The 27,580-nt window shown below is 44.1% G+C and overlaps 1 protein-coding gene across 1 annotated transcript in view; it reads left to right on the top strand.

Annotated features, from left to right (window-relative positions):
• Positions 1 to 2,650: 2,650 nt before the first annotated feature.
• The window catches only part of LOC144499464 (relaxin receptor 2-like), an 86,232-nt gene continuing 61,302 nt past the window's right edge, over positions 2,651 to 27,580 (top strand). Inside the window, exons 1-6 of the mRNA XM_078221452.1 lie at positions 2,651 to 2,660; positions 5,808 to 5,954; positions 8,512 to 8,589; positions 9,280 to 9,385; positions 14,704 to 14,775; positions 19,030 to 19,101. Of these exons, the coding sequence (XP_078077578.1) occupies positions 2,651 to 2,660; positions 5,808 to 5,954; positions 8,512 to 8,589; positions 9,280 to 9,385; positions 14,704 to 14,775; positions 19,030 to 19,101 (485 nt within the window). The remainder of the gene's footprint in view (positions 2,661 to 5,807; positions 5,955 to 8,511; positions 8,590 to 9,279; positions 9,386 to 14,703; positions 14,776 to 19,029; positions 19,102 to 27,580) is intronic.

Genomic DNA, 27,580 nt, shown 5'->3' on the forward strand with positions numbered 1-27,580 from the left:
CTGACCCCCCTTTATTTTGAGGCTGTGCCCTCTAGTTCTAGTTTCCTTTCTAAGTGGAAAGAATCTCTCCACCTCTACCCTATCCAGCCCCTTCATTATCTTATAGGTCTCTATAAGATCCCCCCTCAGCCTTCTAAATTCCAACGAGTACAAACCCAATCTGCTCAGTCTCTCCTCATAATCAACACCCCTCATCTCTGGTATCAACCTGGTGAACCTTCTCTGCGCTCCCTCCAAGGCCAATATATCCTTCCGCAAATAAGGGGACCAATACTGCACACAGTATTCCAGCTGCGGCCTCACCAATGCCCTGTACAGATGCAGCAAGACATCTCTGTTTTTCTATTCTATCCCCCTTGCGATATAGGCCAACATCCCATTTGCCTTCTTGACCCCCCTGTTGCACCTGCAGACTGGGTTTTTGCGTCTCATGCACAAGGACCCCCAGGTCCCTCTGCACAGCAGCATCTTGTAATTTCTTTCCACTTAGATAATAATCCAATTAGGTGTTAACTGCAAAGCTGAGACTCTGGAATCAGCAGAAGATTTTAAACCTTCCAATATGTTGTGTGTACGCGTGTGTGTGTGTATGCAGCACCTGGCCTGCATTGCCTTTGGGAAATAGCACATCAGCACAGATGTGTTCTGGGCATCTGTGGATTATAGGTCTGTTAAAAGTGGAAGCAAGGTCTCCATTTGGGTAACATTTCCTGTAGTTTGATGGGTAAGAATATGTAAAACCCGTTGCCAAAAGGATAGTTTTATTTGTTCCTTTGAAAGAGGCTTTGAGAATGGTTTCAAAATCTGTGGCGGACACTTCAACTCCCTGCTTGATGAGAACATTTTTTGCATCTTCAGCATCAAAGAAAGGCACTTGATGTTCTGCTCTTTAGCTTGAAGGCTTCGGTATCGAAGAAATGGCACTTTCATGATGTCCACTTCTGGCCTCTCTGCAGGCTGGCATGACAGTAAAATGAGTAGGGTGCTGAACATTGGGAAATTATCAGCAAACATTCCCACTTCTGGTCTTATGATGGGAGGAAGGTCATTGATGAACAGCTGAAGATGGTTGGGCCTAGGATACTATCCTTAAGTACTTCCACATTAATGCCCTGGGACTGAGATGGTTGACCTCCACAACTATCTTCCTTTGTGTTGATGTGAATACAACAGTGGATATTTCACCTCCCCCCCTCCACTCTGCCCCTGATTCCCAGTGGCTCCAGTTTTGATAAGGATCCTTGATGCCATACACAGTCAAAAGCTGCCTTGGTGTCAAGGGCAGTCAATATCATCTCACCTCTTGCATTCAGCTCTTTTGTCCATGTCTGAACTCAGGTTTTAATGAGGTCAGGAGCTGAGTAGCTCTGGTGGAGCCCAAGCTGAGTGTCAGTGAACAGGTTATTGCTGGGGGAGATGGTGCTGAACTGGTAGCGCAGCGACCTGGGTAAATGCATTGAGACATTCGTTCAGTTCCCTCCACAGCAGCTGGTAGAATTGAAATTTAATGAATAAATCTGGAATATAAAGCTAGTCTCAGTCATAGTGCCATTATTGCAACAGCAGATATTAAATACTGAGCAAACCAAATCCCAGAGGGAAACTTGGCACACTTTTTTGTATTGTGCAAACAAGAAGAAAATATACTAAACTCAGCAGCATGAAATCCAGTGAAACTTTGGGATTTTAAAAGTAAAAGGCTTATTTGTAAAGAAATAAGGCCTATAACATATGGGATAGACACAAGAAATTAATGTAAAAAATACTTTTCAGTAAAACATATAGTAAGCTGCATTTCGATGAGCAAAATTGACTAAGCATAAACACAGTCAACTCCTTTCACATTAATATGACATTACTAATAAAGATTACACACATCTAGAAGCCATTATCCTAAGGGTCCTTGCAAAGTTATGAAAGTAGTTTGGATAAGTTAAAAAGCTGCAAAATCCAGCATTGAGTGAGCATAGAAAGGGATGTATGTTTATGGGTGTTGTTTAGCTTGGGACATTATAATTAGCTGTTAAGGTTTATACCATGGGTTTATATCATGGTATTTTTTTTAATTGGGAAAAGCTATGCTAATTTTTCTTATTATATGTTAACTGTAGTCTTAAATGCATTTTATTTGATAAAAGCCTCCTGGTGGGTCACTTGAATCATACCTGGAGTGAAACACCTGATGCTCAACCGTGCCAAATTCAAGGTGCAAAACGTATGGTCTAGGCTGACTTCATAAAACACCTTGGACTTTCTTGCCTGGCTCATAACACAATACTGTCTTCTCAAACTCTCTCCCGTTCTGCTGTGCAAACCTAAGACTTCAGAACAAGACTGCTTTTTTGCAGCCTCAAGATTTTTCTGGCTTGACTCGATGTCTGATTCAAAGGGTTTTTTGTCACCTCTGACTTCCCTTTGATATTCAAACAAACTCAAAACTCATCTAAAAGTGCAAATCAAATCCACCATGATATCTGTGTGCATTACTTACACACAAAAAAAAGTCAAGGAAAACCTTAAAAGTCTGACTCAAACTCCGTTGGAGTGTTGTGTCCAGTTCTGAGCACCCCATTTTAGGAAGAATGTCAACACATCAGAGAGGATGCAGTAAAGATTCCTGAGAATGATTCCAAGGTGAGAAACTTCAGTAATGTGGATAGGTAAGAGAAACTGGAGCTGCTCCTGAGAAGGTAAGGTTATGTTGTTAGAAAAACAAAAGTAGTTTTAAGTGATTTATATTTCTATTGGTAAATATTAGAAATAAGGTATAGTTTTGACTGGGTTTAATTTAGTGTCTCTGTGTAAGGAAAGGTAAACCTATAGTTAAATTCCAGCTGGACAAAGGTGTTTGTATGTGTGGGGGGTTTGGTTTAAATTCAACTTGTGTTTCTATTGTGCATTGTGAGTGTGTGTGTGTGTGGGTGGGTGTGTGGGTGGGTGTATGTGTTTGTATAAAAGTTATGTAGTGGAAAGTAAATAAAATCTGGCAGAAGCATAAAGTTGTTGCTTAGCAGTAGGGACATCTTTAAGGCAGGAAGCTTTTGTGAGTGCAGTTTTAACTGAATTCATTAGCAGTTGGAGATAAGTAATGAGAGACAAGGCAGCTCTCACAGCACTGCAAGAAGCAGTTGTTTTAGAAAGCTAGAAAGGGAATGTTTGTCTCAGATATGCTAGAAGAAAAGCCGTACCATGTACTGATGGTTAAGAAAACTAGTGTGCAGAGATCTAAAAAGTCACAGTTGGGGCAACTAGAGAAATGAAGAGAAGTTTCCAAGAGGTCAGAAGTTAATGGAACAGAGGAAACTGGAAACCAGAAGAGGTTACTCTTCAGTAAGGTCACAGAGTTAAAAAGGCATTGGATCATGAGAGGCCAGAAATATCTCAGCAGTAGTGCGAAGTTTTGAGAGAAATTACTACAGTTTGTGAGACATTGTTTGAAATAATTGTGGAAATTGGTGGTTGGACTTTGGACTTTGTGCAAGAGGCTTTATATAAAGGAACCTAAAGGGAAAGGTGTGAAACCTGGAAGCAGATCATAGATGGAAGCAGCTGAGGGAAAGCATTGTTTAAAAGATTTGAAAATGTGTCTTCAAAAGTGGAATTTTAAATCACTTGTGTGGAAGCTTGTGTTCAGTGAAACAAGGTGGCTTATGGCATAAGAATCATCTGGGGGAACTTTGAGGAGAAATCTATGTTTGACCACAGCCAGCCTGTGTGGTGAAAGGGACTATGTGTTACTGAGACCGTTATAGCCCATGATATACTTTGTAACCCATGTTAACCTTAAAATCTGTGTATGTCTGTGACGTTATGTGGGAGTAAAGGAGTATTATATCATAATCAACCTTTTCATGTTGAATAAATGCTTTTTACTTGTTATAATTAATTAGCCATTATTCTATGACTCTGTCCCTCCATGTTTTCGAAAAAAAAAGTAAAAGTTACAGTCTTTTCAGCCAGGGTTCCATTCCCGAATCTTCGTGTCCAGTTATAACAGGATTGTAACAGGATTTGAAAGCTGTGTTCGAAATCATGAGGTGTCTGGACACAGTAGGTAGAGAGAAACTGTTCACGTTAACGGAAGGATCAAGAACCAGAGGATACTGATTTAACGTGATTGGCAAAAGAAGCAATGGTGATATGAGGAGAAACTTTTTTTACACATCAAGATGAGGAATGCACTGCCTTAGAGTGTGGTGGAGGCAGATTCAACAGAGGAATTCAAAAGAGAATTGGATAATTATCTGAAAAGAATTGCGGGGCCACAGGGAATTGTAGGGTGAGTAGGACTAGATGAGTTACACTTGCAGAGTATGGGGATAGATATGATGGGTCAAATGGTCTTTTTATATGCTATTGGACCAAGCTTGAAGGGCCGAATGGCCTGCTCATGCTCCTAACTTGTGTGTTTGTATGTTACTTGTAACAATACTGTGCCTTTAAGAAATGTATTTGTCATGTTTCTGTGCAGAATGTTTTAACAGTCTATTCTAACACTGGTGTTGCATAGTCTGTACCCAGCAGCCCTGTGTTGTTACTGCAGCAGCATAATTGCTCCTAATTGCTAGAATGTTTGTTTTAATCCGGACTAATGCTGTTCTATTGTTTTTAGTGTTTTCCCGAGGGATTTTGCAGAGTGGGACTTGATTAGGTTGATTGACAGAAAAATCAGGTGACTGGGTGGAGCGAGGCTTACACAGAGAAATCAAGCTCAGTCTGCTGCTTGGGATCTTTAGAGAGAGGTTGCTTTCTCTGTATCTCTTTCTCTCTGTGGAGTTGGAGACTGGAATCTGCCAGGAAATAATTCTCTCTGAGATTCTGCTGTTTGGAGTGAATCGTTCTCTGGAGGTGGTTGTATGAGAGTCAGAAGACAGGTGTCTATCTGGATCTCTGTCCGGAGGTGTTAAACGGCGGGAAATCTGGCATCCATGTGAGCATATCTGTTTTGGTGATGATTTTAAAAAAGGATTTATATCTGTGGGGTATTACTTACATTGGAACAATAGAGATAGTTAGCTGTTAAGAATTATACTTGTCATGTTTAAGTATTTCCAATGATAAAAGTTATGCTAAGTCTTTTTGTTATATTCTAACTGTGTTCTTAAATAAAGTTTGTCTCAATAAAAGCTTCCTCAATTGAATCATACCTGGGGCAAAACACCTACTGCTCACCATAATGCCAAAATCAAAGGAGAAGTTAGGGTCCAGGCTAACTTCATAATGTACTTTGGAGTTTCTGATCTGGTCTCTAACATACTATAACAATTCTATGATTCAGCTAGGGCTATGCAATGGTAGCCTCAGGCCAGGGAGAAAAGCAAGAACAGTCAGGGCTCCTGCTTGTTACTGCAATTCCGTAACTACAATTGAAAAATTTGCATGTGCTCAGGTTTGTGAAAAAATGATCTGGCTTGACTGTGATGCCTACTGTGAATGAACAGCCTCATACACACACATGAATTTTTGCTCACTTGAGGGTCAGAACCCTCAAGTTGGACAAGTTGGGCCGAAGGGCCTGTTTCCATGCTGTAAACCTCTACTAGAAAGTAAGAGAAAATTGGAAAAAGGAAACAAATGTTTAAATGATTTTGTTCTTTCAAGTGATTTTTGAATCAAATGTTGGCCCTCATCAAACCGTTTGATGCTATATGTGTCAGTTAGTGATTCCTGGATTTAATTTGCTGAAATCCGAGAATGATTTCAATGATCCGTTGTTCACCCTTGATGTGAGCCTTTTTTTCACAAGAGTAGGTCTTCAGGTAAAACAATTTCAGTGATTTATTCTTTCTCTCTCTTTTCCCCTTTAGAACATGCAATGTCAGAATTCATCCTTGACTCGCGTGGTTGTCCAACTGGATTTTTCCCCTGTGACAGTCTCTCAGTGTGTATACCGCAGTCATTGTATTGCAATAACGTTAAAGACTGTGAAAACGGAGCTGATGAGGCAGATTGTGGTAACATACTTTTGATCATCTGAAACAGTGTAACACCTCACACTGCCATTTCCATTGCATATAATTCCAGTTTGAGAAAAAAACATTGTTGGAACGATTATTATAATCTGAAATGTTATGTGTTTTTTGGATCAGCTGTTTATTCAAAGGAAGTTGCCTTAGTTATGAAGTTGCAAAACTTTACAAAGTAATAGATTTACCCAGTTTTGGATAGATATGGAATTCTTTTTGTTTATCTGTGTGACGCATGACCCCATGTTCACCGTAAGAAGTCTCACAACACCAGGTTAAAGTCCAACAGGTTTATTTGGTAGCAAATGCCACTAGCTTTCAGAGCGCTGCTACTTCGTCAGGTGAGTGGGAGATCACCCCACAAACCCAAATTTGAATAAATGCAGAACATTCTGTTAAGCCATAATTATTGAGGTACCTTAAGCTATTTTCCCTTCATTTTTTAAACCTGACTTTTCACTGTGATTTTGAACCTAGTTTTGTTCCTGCACTCTTTCGCAGCAATAATTGCAAAATATCAAACAGCTTTAAAATCTAGATTAATTTCTAAATGTTACTCAAGAATCAGCTTCTAATGTGAGTTATAATTGAATATGTAAAGGGAATGGTAATTGCCATGCACAGATTCGCTGTATATTGCAAACTTTTAAAACATAATGGGCCAGAACATCCGTGGACTGGTAATCACCGTCAAATTGCCACTTTTTACTTACATTAGTCTGAAGCTGCATATTTCTTGCCTGGACTTCCAACCAAGGCCTGGTGACAAATGTGCAGCTTAGCTGCTCCTGGAGGCCTTCGGTGCAGTAGAGGATCATCGAGTGAAATGAAACTATACTCCCTTTTCACGGTAATGAGAAGTCAGAGAGTAAGAGAATTTAGGGTTGGGAGGGTGGTTAGGCGGGGTGTGTTTGGGAGGGTAGGTGGGGGTGTGGTGTGCAGGAAGGTAATCAGAGAGATGGGAGTGTAAAAGGGGATTCTAAGGCTAATCGAGGAGTTGGGAGGATAGTTGGGGAGTGAGGAGGGTAGTCAAGGAGTGGGGTGTATTGTCATGAAGTAGGAGGATGGTCGAAGTGAGGGAGGGTAGTCGGGGAAAGGCGAGGATAGTCGGGGAGTGGGGAGAGTTGCCGGAGAGTGGGGAGGGTAGTCGGGGAATGGGAGAATTGTTACCCAGGCATTAGAAGTGGTTTTAATTCTTTAGTCCTTTTCATGGGTACTTTTTTGCTCAGGGAATCAGAACCATCTGAAGTCTCCGATTTAAATTGAAGTAATGGATAATTTCAGATGCAGGGTAATTTCCCATTGGAAATTTAAACTCTCCGGGCAATTCCTGTGCAGTCCTTGCATGGGGACCTCTGGGGTGTATCCCAACAGATCTTCTGGGGTACCTCCAAGCTATGCCCTTCCAAGGAATGGAAGTTATTATTTTGCCATTAACAAATGAGCCTTATTTTAAAGCAGTGTCGTTGTCTGCCAGGCTGAAATTTTTACGAGTGAAGTACATATGGAAAAATAACTATTAAGCGTATTTCACCATACCAAAGCTGGTGTATTTTTGATTGCAATTTTCCACTGAAACATTTTTGAAGCCTTCCCAGGTATTCTGACACAACTTTACAGTGAATAAATGAACATTATTTTTAAGCATTCTCATTGTATGATGTGCAAAATTATTTCCTGAAATGAATACAGGTGAACCAGACAAAGAAAAAGTTTACCGTGTTATAGCTAATGTGTTGGTGTATTTTAGGTTGAACTTCTGCACTGAAAACTGTTTGAAGTTTCCCAAATTCCCTTAACATTGTCCTTAACTCTGTGGGGCTCAGCTATACAAATCTGACCAGCCCATGTACGTTTGATGAGCCTCACTTATTTAACACTTGAGACCAAGGGGCATAAAATATGTGCAACATGCCTGTGGTTTACTAATGCCCAATAGTGAGATGGAAAGCAGAAACAATATGAAGGTGCTAAAGGTACCCGTTTAATTTATTCTTCTGGTACACTCATGGGACAATCAAAGTGAATACTCATCCAGATATCTACAGCAAAAACAGTCCCAAGCCGGGGTATGTCAAAGGAGTGCATGGAATTATAATGGTACATATTGATGTAAAGCAAAATTATAATGGATCAGCAATTTATGTTGTATGTTTACATTATCTTTATACCTGCCATGATTCTAAACGGGTGAAAAAATCAAAAGTTGAAAAATTCCACTGAAACTCACCTTCTATGATGCTCCAGCATCATAACCTATAATCGTATTTTGAATAGCCCTAATAGTTTTATGTCATCTTAACATGTTTGGTACATTATTATGAATATATTGAAGCAAAATATTTTTGAAGATATATTCTAAGTTTGCTTGTCACTAATTACCATTTCTATCCTCCGGTCCAAATTCTTAGCTTACTTTACTTACTGACGTATTCAAATGCAGTTTATATTTTAATTCCAATCCTGGGATAACAAGTTGTCACAGTGTCAGCTCCAAATACCCTTTCGTGTCTAAATGTTGAAATGTGCTCTGTTATCCTTTTAGATGATTATACTGGCTTGTCAGACATTTTTGAAAAGGTCATACCTGCAATTCAAAATGAAAACATTTCAAAAGATTGCTGTAAGTGATTTGGTCTTAAACATCAGTTTTCTAAAAAGTGTTTATCTGTTCCTTGTTTTTTTTTAAACCTGATAAAACCAAAACCTTATTTGTAACATTAAAAGATTAAGATTTTACCAATAAATGTGCCAGAAGTCAGCGAGATGGAATTTCCATTTACTAGTTCTACAGTTCCTTAACCTCATCCCTGAGGATGTGATCATTTAAATATTCAGGGCCTAGATGGCTGAAGGCATGAATGCAAGCAGTGGGTGAAAATGAAATGGAAATCATGCAACAGGCCAAAATTGGAGAATGAAGAGTTCATGGAGGGTTGTAGGCTGGGGGAGGTAAGAATGGGGTTGGGCTGGAATATGAATAAATTTTAATACTAATGAGAGAATTAAAAATTCTGCCTGTTTCACGTGGGAGCCTGGCTGTGCATTTCAAGACCCTCTTGAAAATTGAGGCAAGGAAATTGTTTTTTTTATTGTTCAATACCCTGATTTTCAGTGTGACAAGGAAAGTAGGCAGACAAAATAATCCCTAGTAAGATTTAGTTTAATTGGCCCATATTGAATATCTAAAGTTTTGTCAGCCTGAACCTTATGTCTTAATATTGATATTCAAAAAATAAGCTATAGCAACTATACAAAAGTTATTAAGAATTCTTTTGCATGTTATCAGATGTGATATATGCTTGTTTTCCAGTTCTTAAGGAGTACCCACAGAAATGTGATTGCCGGGAAACAGAATTGGAATGTGTAGATGTGAACCTATGCGATGTGCCACCGGTTTCAGTAAACGTGACCTTGCTGTAAGCAAATCTATCAATTTCATTAATTCCATTTGTTAAGTATATCTTTTGATATCAATGGTAAACTTTTCATATACATTACAACCCTTGTGGAAATGTGGAATTTCTATCTACAAAATATTAAAAACTTTGGTTTGGGATGTGGGTGTCACTGGCTAGACCAGCATTTATTGATCATTCCTAATTGTTCTTGAGAAGGTGGTGGTGAACTGCCATTTTGAACCTCGGCAGTCCCTATGTTACAGGAACACTGACAGTGCTGTTAGGAAGGAACCTCTGCAGTCCTTGTGACATAGGAACACCTACAGTGCTGTTAGGAAGGGAGTTCCAGGATTTTGACCCAGCAAAGTTGAAGAAATGGCTGATATAGTTCCAAGTCAGAATGGTGTGTGACTTGCAGGTGGTGGTGTACCCATGCATCTGCTGCCCTTGTTATTCTAGATAGTTGAGGTCATGAGTTTGGAAGGTGCTGTTGAAGGAGCCTTGGTGAGGAGCTGCAGTGCATCTTGCGGAAGATACACACTGCTGCCACTATGTGGCGTGAATTTTAAAGTGGTGGAAGAAGTGTCAAGTAATCGGACTGCTTTGCCTTGGATGGTGTCGAGACCTTCAAGGGTTGTTAGAACTGCATTCATCCAGACAAGTAGAGAATATTCCATTACATTCTTTACTTGAGCCTTTTAGATGCTTCGTGGATTCAGGAGGTGAGTCACTCGCAACATAATTCCCAGCCTCATAGAACATAGAAATATAGAAAGCAGGAATAGGCCATTCAGCCCTTCGAGCCTGCTCCGCCATTCGTTATGATCATAGCTGATCATCAAATTCAATATCCTGACCCTGACCCTTCCCCCCCATATCTCTTGATCCCTTTAGCCACAAGAACTATATCCAATTTCTTATTGAAATCACACAACGTTTTGGCCTCAACTACTTTCTGTGGTAGTGAATTCCACACATTCACCATCCTCTGGGTGAAGAAATTTCTCCTCACCACAGTTGTAAAAGGTTTACCCCTTATCCTCAAACTATGATCCCTAGTTCTGGACTCCCACACCATTGGGAACATTCTTTCTGAATCTACCATGTCTAACCCTGTTAGAATTTTATAAGTTTCTATGAGATCCCCTCTCTCTCTTCTAAATTCCAGTGAATATAATCCTAATCAACTTAGTCTGTCCTCAAATGACAGGCCTGCCATCCCAGGAATCAGCATGGTAAATCTTCACTGTACTCCCTCTATAGCAAGGACATCCTTTCTCAGATAAGGACACCAAAACTGCACACAATACTCCAGGCATGGCCTCACCAACACTCTATACAATTGCAACAAAACATCTTTATTCCTATGCTCAAATCCTCTTGTTATGAAGGCAAACATATCATTTGCCTTCTTTACTGCCTACTGTACCAGCATGATTACTTTCAGTGACTGTTGCACGAGGACATCAAGTTCTCACTGAGTATCCATCTCTCTCAATTTACACCCATTCAAGTAATAATCTGTCTTCCTATTATTGCTACCAAAGTGGATAACCTCACATTCAAGAATCTGCCACGCATATGCCCACACACTCAGCCTGTCCAAATCATACTGAAGCATCCCTGCATCCTCCTCACAGCTCCCCCGCCCATCCAACTTTGTATCATCTGCAAATTTGGAGATAGTACATTTAGCCCCCCCCTTCAAAATCATTAATATATCATGCGAACAGCTGGGGTCCTAGCACAGCTCCCTGCAGTACCCCACTAAGTCACTGCCTACTGATCAGAAAAAAGACCCATTTATCCCAACTCTTTGCTTTCTATCTACTAACCAGCTTTTTATCTTTATTAAGACATTACCTGCAAACCCATGCACTTTAACTATACTGATCTGCTATGTGAGACCATGTCGAAAGCCTTCTGAAAGTCTAAATAAACCACATCCACTGGTTCTCCTCGATCAACTCTACCAGCTACATCCTCAAAAAATTCCAACATTCGATCTTATAACAGTGGGAAGATCATTGATGGAGCAGCTGAAGATGGTTGGGCCTAGGACACTACCCTAAGGAACACCTGCATTAATGTCCTGGCACTTGAGAAGATTGACCCCCAACAACTACAATCATTTTTCTTTGTGCCAGGAATGACTCCAACCAGCAGAAAAGTTTCTCTCCATATTCCTCTTGCCTCCAGTTTTGCTAGGGCTCCTTGATACTAGACTCAAACGCTGCCTTGCTGTCAAGGGCAGTCACTCACACCTCACCACTTTAGCTTAGCTCTTTGGTCCTTGTTTAGACCAAGGCTGTAATGAGGTAAAGAGCTGAACCCAAACTGAGCTCTAAAACAAATAATGTCAGTTCATATAATTCATAAAAAGAGAACACACTTTCATACCATTCTACAACCATTGATATATTTTTTACTTTATTCTAAAACAGAACAAAATGTTGAAATAACTTGTTTAAAGTGTTCTCAAAGGACACCCTTCACTGCCTCTGACTTCCTGGGGGGCCTCAATGACCTCTAGTTCTACTGGCGAGGCCATCACGTCTGGTCCCCATGGATGGGGAATCATATGTGATCAGCGCTGGAGAGAATCTTTCTCGACGAGGCCACAAAGGCAAGTGAGCCCGGACGATTCCATCCCAGGCTCACTAATCCTATGCAAATGAGATTTAAAATAAATTTAAATATTATAATCAGCCTCACACCCAATCACGTCGGATATCTGGTCTGGTAAGATCACGAGAGGCGGGAAATCAGGCACGAACCCTATTCTCGGCTCTCTCGCGATCTTACTGGCTCGTCCTGCCCACTGGCCGGAGGAGTGCAAAGATAAGATCGCCCCATAGAGTAAGAGAAATATCTTTGAGCTAGAAAACAAAACAAATAGGGAAATTTCACAGTAACTTCATTGCAGTGTTAATGTAAGCCTTACTTGTGACTAATAAATAAACTTTAACTTTTAAGTAAAGGGCAGCAAGTACAAAAAACATGGTGATAACCCAAAATACCTTTTATCATTGTTTTAAAAATAGTAAGCGGGCAATGAGCCTGATCACACACCATTTGACCCAAATATTATGTTACACATGCCCTGATACAGGCCTGGGCAGACGGGTAGGAGTGGGAAAGTCATTTTTTAACTCAACTGGTTAAATGTGGAAAACAAGTGAATTTACCTCCTTTTGAGGGTTCCCCCCACCCCAACCCCAGCCCAAGTTATAAACTCCTTTTGTCATTTACTATCCAACCAGCAAAACCCATGGGCCCATCTCCCTTGCCCTCCTCTCTCAGCTACCCCATCCCTTCCTGTTCAAATCCTCATAACTTAGCTCGCTCCAGAAGCCACATCCATATCAGCACGGGGCCTACTTGCAGTCATTTCAATGTCCACTACTGAGTTCCGGTTAAAGCTGCCTGCCAATCAGATATGGGATAGCTCTAGAGGGTGCAAGTCCCACCCTCCTCTTCTTGAGGACACGTGTAGCATGTTATGACCGCCGAGTGGCTTTGTTTAACATCAGTTGGTTTTGGACCTACATTTCTTCTGTGGGAATCAAGTGGAAAAACTCAGCATTTGGTGTCCATATTTAAAGAAGGATATATTTGCATTTGAGGAAGTACAGTGAAGGTTCACTAAATTGGTCCCTGGGATGAGAGGGTTGTCTGCTGATCAGAGTCTGAGTAAATTAGGCCTCTATTTTCTGGAATTGAAAAGAACAAGAGGGGATTTGGTGTCCCACTTTGCTGCCATTATCCCGAGAAAATTTCTGGAATTACCTGTATGGAAATCTTGGGCTGAATTTTCCGGTCACAATGGCCCCAAGAAATTCCTGCCAGAGGTCAACGGACCTTTAAATGGTCCGCCAATTTTTGCGACTTACTCGAGATGATTCCTGCAGCAGGCGGGACTGGAAAATTAATCCCCTAGTCTGCATAACCTGACTTTCTGTAATGAAATCATAGAAACCCCACAGTGCAGAAGGAGGCCATTCGGCCCATCGAGTCTGCACCGACCACAATCCCACCCAGGCCCTACCCCCACATATTTACCCACTAATCCCTCTAACCTACACATCTCAGGATTCCAAGGGGCAATTTTTAACCTGGCCAATCAACCTAACCCGCACATCTTTGGACTGTGGGAGGAAACCGGAGCACCCGGAGGAAACCCACGCAGACACGAGGAGAATGTGCAAACTCCACACAGACAGTGACCCGAGCCGGGAATCGAACCCAGGACCCTGGAGCTGTGAAGCAGCAGTGCTAACCACTGTGCTACCGTGCCGCCCTACAATGTTTTGGCACACTTCATATCAGATTTTATGCTACAATGCTACAATGTTTTGGCACACTTCATATCAGATTTTATAATGTCCTATGTTTACAGTTATTCGTGATTTCGGTTATGTAAACTTGTGTAATTGCACAGTCTGGTCAAAAGTTGGAATATGGAATAGCTATCCGGGGCTTAATTTGCCATTTCTTATTGGGACCCTGATGTTAGGATCAAATATGGATTCTGACCGCCAATGTGTTGGAAATAGTCACTTGACCATTGCTGCATGATCAGACAATTAAAGGGCAAAGGGCATGCTAGTTGTTCAATTAGTGGTGGTGGGATGGCTTCTAATGCTAGAGAGCAAACTCAGGGCCCTCCGATACTAGAGAACTGCAACTTGTTAAGGAAGAGAGAGGGTGATTGAAAATGGAGTTGCCCTCTTAACACTTAATATTGCTGAAATTTTGAATTGTAGGAGAGGAGCGTGGGATGGTGGTGTTTCGACCACAGAGGGCCAGTTAATGCAAGGAAGGGGCCTTATTAAGTCCCTTAATAGGCTACCTGTCACTTGTGGGCCAACAGTTTTTGTGCCTCAGACCCGGTCATTTTGAAAATGGCCAGCAGGCAGGAGGCCGACACACTATTCTCCCACGGCGATACTCTGCCCAGCCCCAACAGGCTTTGGAATTCTGGTCCCTAAGGTGTCTATACCAGCTTGGCAATGTCACCACATGGCAAAAGGGCCAATCCTCAAGGCCTGTGAGGTCTTGCTTCCTAACCTTGCAAACCTCCACAGGTTAAGCAGCAGGTAGAATCTAGGGATCACACAGTTGTGATTTTTCTGCCCCCATGTCTTATTTGATTGCTTGAACCTTTGGACAAATGCCATATGTTAAAGATTTCCTATGTGATTCTTTATACACATGCTGTTGTTGATATACCATTTCTGAGCCAACTTACCACCATCTGCATGTCTAACGCTGAAAGAGATTTTACACCACAGCAATTGTACTTTAAATATTGAAAGTACTTTTCTCTACAATAGATCTTTGAAGAACAATAAAATCAAAAGCCTGCCTGCTGATGTTTTCATCAAGTACAACGACCTGGAACAGTTGTGAGTTCATTTCCATCTTTTGTTTCCATCATGCTTTAGTTTTGATATATTTTCTGAATTTGCAAGCTTTATTTATTCTTGTTTTCATAATATTGCTTAATTTTTAAATACTATTTTGAATGTCAAATTTAAATTATCTCAAGTTTAATTGGTCACTGTTCTCAGGATGTCATATGTATAGTGTGGAAAATCTTACTTTTTTAATATTTCCAAAACAAAATTAGAGAAGATAAGAACATAAGGGGTAGACCAAAGGCCCCTTTCACTTGCTGTGCCATTCAATATGATTATGGCTGATCTTCATCCTCAACTCCACTTCGCTGCTGCCTCCCCATACCCCTTAATTCCCCGACAGACCATAAATATATTCAACAATGGAGAACTCACTGTTTCTGGGATAAAGAATTCCAAAGATTTTTTAAAATTTGATTTGATTTATTATTATCACATGTATTAACATACAGTGAAAAGTATTGTTTCTTGCACGCTACACAGACAAAGCATACCATTCATAGAGAAGGAAACGAGAGAGTGCAGAATGTAGTGTTACAGTCATAGGTAAGGTGTAGAGAAAGATCAACTTAATGCAAGGTAAGTCCATTCAAAAGTCTGATGGCAGCAGGGAAGAAGCTGTTCTTGAGTCGGTTGGTACGTGACCTCAGACTTTTGTATTTTTTTCCCGACGGAAGAAGGTGGAAGAGAGAATGTCCAGGGTGCGTGGGGTCCTTAATTATGCTGGTTGCTTTGCCGAGGCAGTGGGAAGTGTAGACAGAGTCAATGGATGGGAGGTTGGTTTGCGTGAAGGTCATGCTACATTCATGACCTTTTGTAGTTCCTTCCGGTCTTGAGCAGAGCAGGAGCCATACCAAGCTGTGATACAACCAGAAATAATACTTTCTATGGTGCATCTAAAAGTTGGTGAAAGTCGTAGCTGACATGCCAAATTTCCTTAGCCTTCTGAGAAAGTAGAGGCATTGGGGGTTTTCTTAACTATAATGTCGGCCTGGGGGGATCAGGACAGGTTGTTGATGATCTGGACACCTAGATTCACACCTGGATTCACAACCCTCTGAGTGAAAAATGTCTCCTTATCTCTGTGCTAAATAATGGACCCTTTCTTCTGGGATCGCCACCCCAGTTCATTCCCCACCCAATCAATCACCGTCCCAGCGATCCCCGATGCAGAGTGCGCAGACTCCACGTGCACCCTCTCCTCCCCTCCCTCTCCTTTGGTCCCACCACTTGAGAACTCCTGGTGCCTGGTGGGCAGTGTCAGGGTCCCAAGCTGGCACTGCCCAATGGGCACTACGCACCCCTGCCCTCAACCACCCGAGGAGCCCCAATGTCCTCTGGTCCCACTGGTGAGGCCATCACTGGTCCCCATTGCTGGGGACCAGACTTGATCCTTAATGGTGAGGACCTCTACTGGCGAGGCCATTAAGGCAAGTGAGCCCGGACAATTGTGTTTAATAATATTTAATATGATATTTAAATCAGAGAGTGAATATTAAAATTCTCTGAATACACCAGCTGATCGGGGCCGGTAAGATTGCAAGGGGCGAGAAACCAGGCGCGAACCCAGTTTTTTGCCTCTCGCGATCTTCCCGGCTCACCATGCCGATCAACCATTGTGACAATCAGTAAGATTGCCCCCTAGGTGCGCACACTGGCTTCATTATATCTGCAGTGTTAAAGTGAAAGGACTTATAACAGAACAACCCAAAATCGGGCGTTACTGTAGAGGCTGGGAAAGCAGAGGGAGGAAAGAACAAAAGAGAAGATTTGTGGATAAGGTGAAAGAGAAGAGAGATAAAAAAACAAATGGAAAATAATATTTGCCCTTTTAGAATAGACTAGAACTAGGAGACACAGTTTAAAAATAAGGGGGGCAATTCTCCCAAAAAAATCCTAAGTGTTGAATTCGCATAAAAACTGGAGTAACTCCTTCTGTTTTTTCAGCAGAAGTTTCAAAATGAATCTCCCACAATCTGTGCATCACAGAGAGCCCTAGCATGAATCACTCTGAAAATCAGGAGGTGGGGCCTATTCCCACCCAGGAGGCCGGCAGCATACCGCTGAGCGGGGCCACTGCGCATGCGCCAACCTGTCAGTGCCAAGATCGGCGCAGGCGCAGTGGCCCAGCATTATCGACCTCCCGATCACTGGCCAGCTCAATTGCTGGCCAGCCCCCCCACCCCACCGGACCGCCTCTTACTCCAGTCCTCCTGACTCCCAACACCCCCACACTGGCTGTCTCTGAACCCCTTCCCCCACAGGGCCAACCCACCCTCCCGCAGCCTCCTGCGCAGGCTGCCCAACCCGAGGCCTCCCTCTCTCTGTCACAGATCCCAGTGCAGAGTGGCAGCGGGATCTCCCACCCCCACCGATCGCCCCCAGCAGGCCCCGCCCCCCATTAGGCCCCACCCCCTTAGCACTGCCCCATGCTTGGTGGGCAGTGCCAAGATGCCCCCTGGGCATTGGCACTTTGCCCCTTGGGCAGTGCCAGGGGGCCCAGGCTGACACTGCCAAGGTGGCAATGCCCAAAGTGCACCCCCCCGATTCCTGACCCGCTTGCGGGGGGGGGGCTCAATTGAGATTTCAGTTCTGGGCCCGCTAATAGCATTTAAATGACCTTTAAATGAACTGCTGAACATATTGGGCAGCTCCGCTTCGATTTCTGTGTTGGAAGGATTTACAGATTGACAATTAACCTGCTTAGCCACATTGTGAATGTACCTCTCTTCCCTGGAATGGGAATTTAACCCAGAGCTTTTGGCAGAGAGGTAAGGATGCTACCCATTTCAACACGCGATCTGCTGCAAGTTAGAAGCCAAAATATTATAATCAAACTTCTTCCAAAATTATTATATTAAAATGTGGTATTTCTTTCTGTATTGGAGGAATTTAACATTGAACATATGTAAAATTACTCTTTCATGGCCAATAATGCTATTCAGCAGTTACCATGAATTTAGTAAGTTGTTCAAAATGCAATTACACCCCAATCAAACCAATTGCATAGGTATGAATGGAGAGCTAACTAAGGCTGATAAAAATAGACTAACAGGTATAACAGTAAATAAACATTGGGAAACATTTAAAGCAATGATTCAAAATATTCAACAAAAATACATTCACCTGAAAAACAAACTCAGCGAGAAAGATTCATTTATGGCTTACTAAGGAAGTTAAGGATAGTGTTAGATTAAAATAAGAAGTGAGATTATTCATTTTGGTAATAAGGATAGAAAAACAGAATTTTTTTAGAAGGCATGAAACTTATAAATATTAATGTTCAAAGAGATGTATCATACAAGTAACACGAAAGGTTACTTGCAGGTTCAAGAATCAATGAAGAAAACAAATAGCATGTTGTTCTTCATTGCAATGGGATTGGGATACAAGAATAAAGAGGTTTCGCCACACTAAGACCATGCCTTATAAACTGTGTTTAATTTAGTCTCCATTTTAAGGAAGGAAATGCTTGGATTGAAGACAGTACATTGAAGGTCCACTAAATTGGCCCTTGGGTGAAACGGTTGTCCTATGATGACAGGCTGAGTAAATTAGGCCTAAATTCTCCAGAGTTCAGAAAAGAGAGGTAATTTCATTGAAACATTCAAGATTACGAAGAGGTTTGACAAGGTAGACACTGTGGAATCTGGAACTCAGGGACACAGTCTCAGGATAAGAGGTTGACCATTTAGGATGGAGATGAGGAGAAATTTTTTCACTCAAAGGGTTGTGAACCTTTGCAATTGTCTCCCCCAGTGGGTTGTGGATACTCCAATATTCAATATAGTTAAGGTGGGCTGAACAGATTTTTGGTCTCTCAGGGAATCAAGAATGTGGGGACTGGGAAGGTAAATGGAGTTGAAGCCCACAATCTGCCTTGTACTTATTGAATGGCAGACCAGGCTCATAACGCCATATGGTCCTGTCCTGCTCCTAGTTCTTAACTGAGATATCATTTTTTAAAGGATTTTTATGACACAATGCAGAATTTCTTATCAGTTCGCAATTTTGAAATGATTGCTGTCTGGGGGACATTTGAATAAACATAGCAGCAGTGACATTAACATCAGGGTTTCCACATTTTTCTCTGCATGTGAGAGCTTCAGAATTTGCTGTCTGTTTCAGAGCATCAGCGATTGCCAACAGGCTCAACACATTCCAATCACAAAATCCAAACAATTATCTTTAACAATGTAATTGTGAAGACATTTGCAATATTGTTATTACATTGCCTTGCAGATTTTTGCAGAATAATCAGATCAGATTCATCGCAAAAACTGCATTTTCTGGACTTTACAAACTCAGCCGATTGTAAGTAAGCAGTTGATACATAGTCACTTATTTTAATGCTTGGGGACATGTCTAATAAATATTTGTATGTTTAATCATAAACACAGGCTTAGCATAATTGACTAAATGAAATGAAATTTAATTCACAGACTACTTCCAACAATGATTCAAGCATGAACCGAATGTGTAACCCTATCTCTTGCCTGCATGCATTTTGAACATGAGCTTTGCTCAGAGCAGAACAACAACAAAGCAGAATTTATTGTTACGTTTAAATATGAGTGAAATAGGCTCAATTCAAACAAATGTGTAACTTTCATATTTCAGTCAACAGAATTTAAAGGTTTGAAGTTTTATTTAAATTCTGTCTAAATGTATATTTAAGTAATACATTATAGTCCAACATACTCTCCCACAGATTGGTAAGACAGTTCAACTTAAACCCAGGCTAGTGTACAGCGAAAGAAACCTAACCATCCTCCCCTGACCTTGAACAGCATCGTCATGTTGAATCATCCATTATCAACATCTTGAGGATCAACAGTACTCAAGACAATCAACTTCATTCAGAACACAGCAATTTACTTGATTGACATCCTTAACATTGAATTCTGCATCACATCGTCCCTCCATCACTGGTGGAGCTACTTCCGCTCCTATGCCTTATGGTCTTATCACTGCTACATTTTGGTGCACAATATTCTGCATGAATCTACCAAGCTCACTTTGCATACCTTCATCTCCTATGACACCCATCATCTAGAAAGACAAGAACAAAAGAGAACAGTATCAAATCCGCATTCCCCTCCTAGTCTTGCATGATTCCTCTGTCATCACTGAGTCAAAGGGGGTGATCTTACTAAAAGGATTCTAAGTGCCCAATGAGCATGAAAACAGGAGAGAATCACGCTGTTTTTTTGAGCAAGTTAAAAATCAAATTCTATCTCGCGCTGAAAAGAAAAGCAAAATCTGTTTCCCGCCAGCAGGAGGAGGGGGTGGGGCCAAAGCTCACCAAAAGCCAGCAGTGTGCAGCAGAGGGCGCTGTTGTGCATGCTCAGATCTCTCTAGTCTGTACAATAGCTCAGAAGAAAGAGATCTTTCAGTCACTGCTTCCCCCAGCTACCGCTGGCCTTTGCAGCTGGTGACCCCCTCACCTCCCCCCCCCCCCGCATTATCGCAAGTCTCTGCAGCTGATCCCCCCCTATTCCCCACGTAGGAACCTACCCCCCCAACCACACAGACCAGCCGATCGCTCACCCCTTCTCCCACACAGACCAGTCGATCATGGTTGCAGAGTTCACTGCAGACCCTTCTCCCAGTTGGCCCTGCATCCCCCAGGCCCTGCCCCCTTGACATTGCCCGGTGTTTGATGGGCAGTGCCAGGATGCCAGGTGGGCAGTGCCAGGGTGCCATGCTGGCACTGGCAGGGTTGCCAGGTTGGCACCACCCAAAGTTCATCCCTCCTCTGCCCCTGACCTCCGAGGGAGCCTCAATGGTCTCTAGTCCCACCGACGAGGCCGCAAAGGCAAGTGAGCCTATTTTAAATAGAATTTAAATATTGACGTCAGCCTCGACTGATCTCACCAGATATCCAGGCCCAGTGAGATCGCCAGAGCTGAGAAATCGGGCGCAAACCCGATTACTCGGCTCACTCGTGATTGTACTGGCTTGCCCCGCCCATCAGTCGGCATGGCATGGTGGTAAGATCACCTCCAAAATCCTGGAACTCTATACTTAACATAAGGCAAGATTTTCCACTTCTGGCACCAAGAAATCTTCATCAGGCTCAGCTGCGAACAGCACTTCGCTCTAAGGTGGGGGGGGTTGGGGATGAAGCAATGATAAAGCATGGGTAGTTTCAAGTCAGCTGCAACTTGGGGAATGAGCCATTTGGGCAGCGACAGCACAAGGGGCTAGGGCTGCACACTGAGGCCTTGATTCAGGGAATGGGGCAGACGGAATGCACATTTCCAGTCAACTATTTAGACATAAGCTAAAAGCAAAATACTGCGGATGCTGGAATCTGAAACAAAAAGAGAAAACACCAGAAAATCTCTGACAGATCTGACAGCATATTCTCTGAGAGAATAGAGCCAATGTTTCGAGTATAAATGATCCTTCGTTAGAGCTCACATTAGAATAGCATTAACTATTTAGACATGACTGAGATCTTCATATCTCCTTCTTCACAAGTGGTATGAAATCTGGCACTTGCTGATGATGGCCTGCATTAACCTCACCATTTATATGGATGTGGATCATGTAAAAATGAGATCCCAAGAGCTGTTGCCGCACATTACACTGCCCCCTCTTTAGCAATTGCAGTCTGCCATTATGGATGTCTCTGAGGACCTGCAAAAGGCTCAGACATCACGAAGATCTCAAGGTTGCCTTAACCTGAGAACTGATAATACATGTCATGTTTACAGATCACTGCTCCGAAGCAAATGATTGCTCTGCATTGTTTAAAGCCACCATATGTGCTCCCAGGTCATCCTCAAAGGCCACCTTGAGCACAATATATCACTTTTTGCAGTCATCATCATTAACCTTGGCAGCCAGACATAGCATTGCAGCCCTACATTGTGACTGGAGTCTAGCAGTCGCTCGGCAGTCAATTGAATGATAATACAATCTCAAGGGTATACACATTAGCGGCATAACTGTGAGGTGTCTGAGAGAGGCATAGCCAAGGCACATTGAGGGGGCATGGTCCTCAAAATTATTGGTGAGCTTACCACATCTGCATTTGGAAAGTCAGAAATGCAATTGGCACATAGGAATACACATAAATTCTGAGGAGAGACTCATAGCTTGTAGTGCAGAGAGTACATGGAGTTCCAAGATATATAACCCTTCTCTATCTCTCTTTCTGCACTACACCTTATCCTTTTCTGAAAGCAGATGAGCTGAGAGTATACATCAGCCTTAGTGTTACAGTCAAGGAATAGCAGTGCACGACCCTACAAAGCATGTGTGCCAGAATCTCCCGTAAGGAATTCCTACATGAAGGATAATGCATTGCCAATGTTGGGAATGACCTATGAGTAGAAACTGTTGTGCAATGGAAGCAAACCACATATACGAGAGGCACATGATAGTGACATATGTGATTAGTGGGGAGGGTCTATGGTGGCACATCTGTTTGACAGAGACACAACTCACAGAGAGGAATCATACACTAGAGTAGATGTGAAATGTGTTGCATTCTGTATAGATTGATGAGCATTATAAGCATGTGGTTAACACCTATGCCATTGTCGTGCTCCTAATATTTCTTAGATTTTCTAACCCTACCACTATCTTGGTGCTTCCCCAATAAGTGGGGTCAGCTTGCCATCTCAAGGTGCTGAAGAACTACCCCTCTCGGCCACATTATTGTCTTTGCACTCAAACATACAACCTTGAGTGTTTCTCAACCTGTAATTGTCTGGATTGTGACCATACGGCTCTCACCACAGCGCTGTGCATCCCATCACCTAAACACTCACCAAGGGCAGACGGTGGCACATGGTTCGCACTGCTGCCTCACAGTGCCAGGCACCTAGGTTCAATTCCAGCCTTGACTGCCTGCCTGTGTGGAGTTTGCCCGTTCTCCCTGTGTCAGCATGGGTTTCCTCCAGGTGCACTGTTTTCCTCCCACAGCCAAAGATGTGCAGGTTAAGTAGATTAGCCATGGTAAATGCACAGGGTTAGAGGGATAGGGCCAGTGTTGGGCCTGGGCAAGATGCTCCTTCGGAGAGTCTGTGCAGACTCGATGAGCCAAATGGCCGCCTCCTGCACTGTAGAGATCCTATTATTCTATGTCGATGCATAATGCTAATAACAAATGGTAATTTGTGGCAGTCAGTAGACCCTTTGGATGTCGTGTCATAATTTCAGTCAATGTTGAGGGGTGCAGTAGGATAGGGGTAAGGATGAAGCTGAAGTCTGCTCTTTATTAGCATGACATGTCTTCTGAGGGCTTCATGGTGCTTGAGCATTTTGGAGTTCTCGAGAGTCATGAGGGACACAATATGTGTTTTAAAGAGGAGGCATTTAAATGTCTGGCCTGTAAGCGGTGTTGAACATTGTCATCCTCAGGAGGTCCACAGCATAGTTAAATGAAGATAAAATCAGGCCAACATTCCTAACTGAGTGCAGATGTTAATGTGCTAGAGAAGAGGGTAACAGAGGACTGAGTCATCTCAGAATAAGATGCACACCTGCAGAATGCCCCCAGTTGCCTTTGCCCAAGTGTCACCTATAAGTTTCACCATTGATGCTACATAGAATACATTGTCCGTTGCTGTAGATGGATCTCCTTGAGGAGCTTTGTCAATCTCAAGACATACAGCTGCAAGCCCTCTGAGGACAGTGAAAAAGGTCTTAGTTCTTGTACTCTGCCACGACAACTGTGATGCTAGAGATATGCTTGGAGGTGACATCTTCTGACATCTGATACCAGGACTCCCTCCTCCAGTTAGCACCACATCTCAGCAATGACATGCGCTCCTGAGACTTCATCATCCTTCACAAGATCAGGACAATGTGAGCCTGATGTGCAACTATTCACTCTCATATTGAATTGCATGGCAGAAATGAGACGAATAGCAATGCTGGTGTTCATGATGGAGAGCACTTGTCCAAGAGTGTACACACTACAACTCATCATCGTCCTCATGGAATCTGATGGCACACCTGCCTTGTCTGACCCATGCCATGGCATCATCCCCTGCAGTCTCCTCTTCCTCGAATTAACATCCTTCCCTTTGATGTCCTCCTCATCAGAGATGTGCAACTCCTCCATGTTGGCACCTGGCAAGTCCTCCCAACTCTGCAGCAGCAGGCAGCAAGCCATAGTGATCTGTGGGACTCTTTTGAGAGCGTGCAGGAATGCTCTGCCAGGTCTGTCCAGGCATTGGAGTTAGATTTTTAAGGTGCCTATGGTGTACTCCATCAATATTCAGATGGGGACATGATGCGCGTTATCATACACGAGGCTAGATGCTCAGGAAATAAAGGCTTTTATTTACTGTAATGAAGCAGCCAACAATTATATACACGATCCCAGACTGAGGGGTCCCAGCCAGAGCAGGGACCTTTATACCTCTCCCAGGAGGCGGAGCCCGACTGGGATGTACCACAACACTACAATCCAAAGGTGTAACAACCCCACCCTAACCCCAACAGCAACAAGTAGCACAACCCATCCCTAACCCAACAGTAACATATGTACATCCTTGTAGTACTGGCCAGACCCTGGCTAAGTACTATCCAGTGGGAACCAACGATGGTTCACCACATTCACCCCTCCTTTGAGAACAAAGGCCGGTGGGGTACAAAAAAAACAGAATAAAATGTCATCAGTCTATAAGTTCAGACGGTCAGGGGGACCGCACCGTCGTTGTGACCTCCTCAATGCCGGCGGTGACACCGGAGTAGGCACTTGCGGTGGCGTTCTCCCCAAGGCGGCGTCCAGCTGTTCTTCCACGGACTCACAGGCCGGTTGACCCTGAGGTGACGGTAGTCCATGGAGTCCTGACACGCCCCGAAGTGGCGACCATCCTCTGGACTCAGGCAAGCTGTACACGGGAGTAAAAGGGTTAAGCAATGGTCCCGATGCTGCCCGTGCCGTGTCCGGGGGAGAAACAAGAGTTAAGGGGTTTGTAACAGGGGGTATGGGAGCAACGGGGGTTGCAACGTCCCTTGCTGGCGCCAGGTCTCGGATCGAGACCGTGTCCTCTCGCCCGTCAGGGTATGCCACATAGGCATACTGAGGGTTGGCGTGGAGGAGATGGACCTGTTCGACCAACGGGTCGGACTTGCGGGCCCTTACATGTCGCCGCAGGAGGACGGGTCCTGAGTACGTCAACCAAGACGGTAATGAGGTCCCCGAGGAAGACTTCCGAGGGAATGAAAACATCCTCTCATGGGGAGTAGCATTGGTTGCCATACACAGGAGTGAGCGAATAGAATGGAGCACATCAGGGAGCACCTCTTGCCAATGGGAGACTGGAAGACTTTTTGACTTCAACGCCAGTAAGACAGCCTTCCAGACTGTAGCATTCTCACGTTCCACCTGTCCGTTACCCCTAGGGTTGTAGCTCGTGGTCCTACTAGAGGCAATCCCGTATGAGAGCAGGAATTGCCTCAAGTCATCGCTCATGAACGACGAGCCCCTGTCGCTGTGAATGTAGCCGGGATACCCGAACAGGGTAAAGAGATCACGGAATGCCTTGATAACCGTGGCAGCGGATGTATCAGAGCAGGGAACAACAAAAGGGAACCTAGAGTACTCGTCAATGATATTGAGGAAGTACACATTCCGATCTGTTGAGGGAAGGGGGCCCTTAAAATCGACACTCAGTCTCTCGAAGGGACGAGTGGCCTTGACTAAATGTGCCCGGTCAGGTCGGAAAAAGTGCGGTTTGCATTCCGCGCAAACCCGACAGCTTCTTGTTACGAACCTGACGTCCTCCACCGAGTAAGGCAGGTTGCGGGCTTTTATGAAGTGGTAGAGCCGAGTGACCCCAGGATGGCATAGGTCATTATGGAGAGCCTGCAAACGGTCCTCTTGTATACTGGCGCATGTTCCACGCGAGAGGGCATCCGAGGGCTCATTGAGTTTCCCTGGACGGTACATGATGTCATAGTTATAGGTGGAGAGTTCAATTCTCCACCGCAAGATCTTGTCATTCTTGATCTTGCCCCTCTGCGTGTTATTAAACATGAACGCCACGGACCGCTGGTCCGTGATCAGGGTGAACCGTTTTCCCGCCAAGTAATGGCGCCAGTGCCTGACGGCCTCCACAATGGCCTGGGCCTCCTTTTCCACCGCTGAATGCCGGATTTCGGGGCCTTGGAGGGTGCGGGAAAAAAATGCGACGGGCCTGCCCGCCTGGTTAAGTGTGGCGGCCAGGGCGAAATCAGATGCATCGCTCTCCACCTGAAAGGGGATGGACTCGTCAACAGCATGCATCGTAGCATTCGCGATGTCGGCTTTTAATTTATCGAAGGCCAATCGGGCCTCTGGCGTTAGGGGAAAAGTCGTGGATTTAATGAGCGGACGGGCTTTGTCCGCGTAATTGGGAACCCACTGCGCTTAATAAGAGAAGAAGCCTAAGCATCTTCTCAGTGCTTTTGCACTAGTGGGCAAGGGAAGTTCAGAAAGGGGGCGCATACGGTCTGGATCAGGGCCAATGACCCCGTTTTCCACCACGTATCCTAGGATGGCTAAACGGCGCGTACGAAACACACACTTCTCCCTGTTGTAGGTCAGGTTCAGGCGAGATGCAGTGCGGAGGAAATTCAGGAGATTCGTGTCGTGGTCCTGCTGGTCATGGCCGCAGATGGTGACATTATCCAGGTACGGGAAGGTAGCCCGCAGCCCGTTCTGGTCCACCATTCGGTCCATAGCACGCTGGAAGACCGAGACCCCATTGGTGACACCAAAGGGAACCCTGAGAAAGTGATACAAGCGACCATCCGCCTCAAAAGCCGTGTATTGTCGGTCCTCTGGGCGAATGGGGAGTTGGTGGCAGGCAGACTTGAGGTCTATGGTGGAGAACACCCGGTACTGCGCAATCTGATTGACCATATCAGATATGCGCGGGAGGGGATACGCATCCAGCTGCGTGTATCGATTAATGGTCTGGCTGTAGTCAATGACCATCCGGGGTTTGTTCCCGCTCTTGACCACCACGACCTGCGCCCTCCACGGACTAGCGCTGGGTTGTATGATCCTTTCTTTGAGGAGCCGCTGAACCTCAGATCGAATGAAGATCCGATCCTCAGCGCTGTAACGCCTACTTTTAGTCGCAATGGGCTTGCAGCCTGGCACAAGATTCTGGAACAGGGAGGGTGTGGTGATCTTCAGCGTCGAGAGGCTACAGGCGGGGCGCGTTGGGCAATTTGGAGGCTGCTGTTCTCCCACTGACAGTGAAGGGAGTGGCCCACCGTACTGTAGGGTTACACTCCTCAAGTGGACCATGAAGTTTAGTCCGAGAAGTATTGGCGCGCAAAGGTACGGCAACACTAGGAGCTTGAAACGCTCGTAAACTGTGCCTTGCACCGTCAAAGTTACCACGCAACTCCCTAGCACGGTGACAGACCGGGACCTCGATGCCATAGAGATTGTCTGTTTGGCAGGTTGAATCCGGAGTCCACACCGCTTCACAGTGTCTGGGTGGATAAAGCACTCAGTGCTCCCGCTGTCAAACAGACAATAAATCACGTGGTCATTTACCTGGATGTTCATCATAGATTTGTCAAGTCTATGAGGCTTGGCCTGGTCCAGGATGATCGACGCCACCGTTGGTTCATGAGCGCCACTGCAGGCAGCTGAAATCGACGAGGAGGACCCCTGCTGGTCGTTCGCGGTCGGTGCCGACCAACATGGCCGCTCCCATAGGTCGCACATGGGTGATGGTGCCAAGCTCAGCGACCCCTGCTGGTCACACGCCTCCGACTCCGTCGACCGTAATGGCGTCGTCCTGGCCTCGCACGTGGATGAACCCCT

The sequence above is a fragment of the Mustelus asterias genome, chromosome 10, assembly GCF_964213995.1.
Source record: "Mustelus asterias chromosome 10, sMusAst1.hap1.1, whole genome shotgun sequence".
Taxonomy (NCBI): Eukaryota; Metazoa; Chordata; class Chondrichthyes; order Carcharhiniformes; family Triakidae; genus Mustelus; species Mustelus asterias.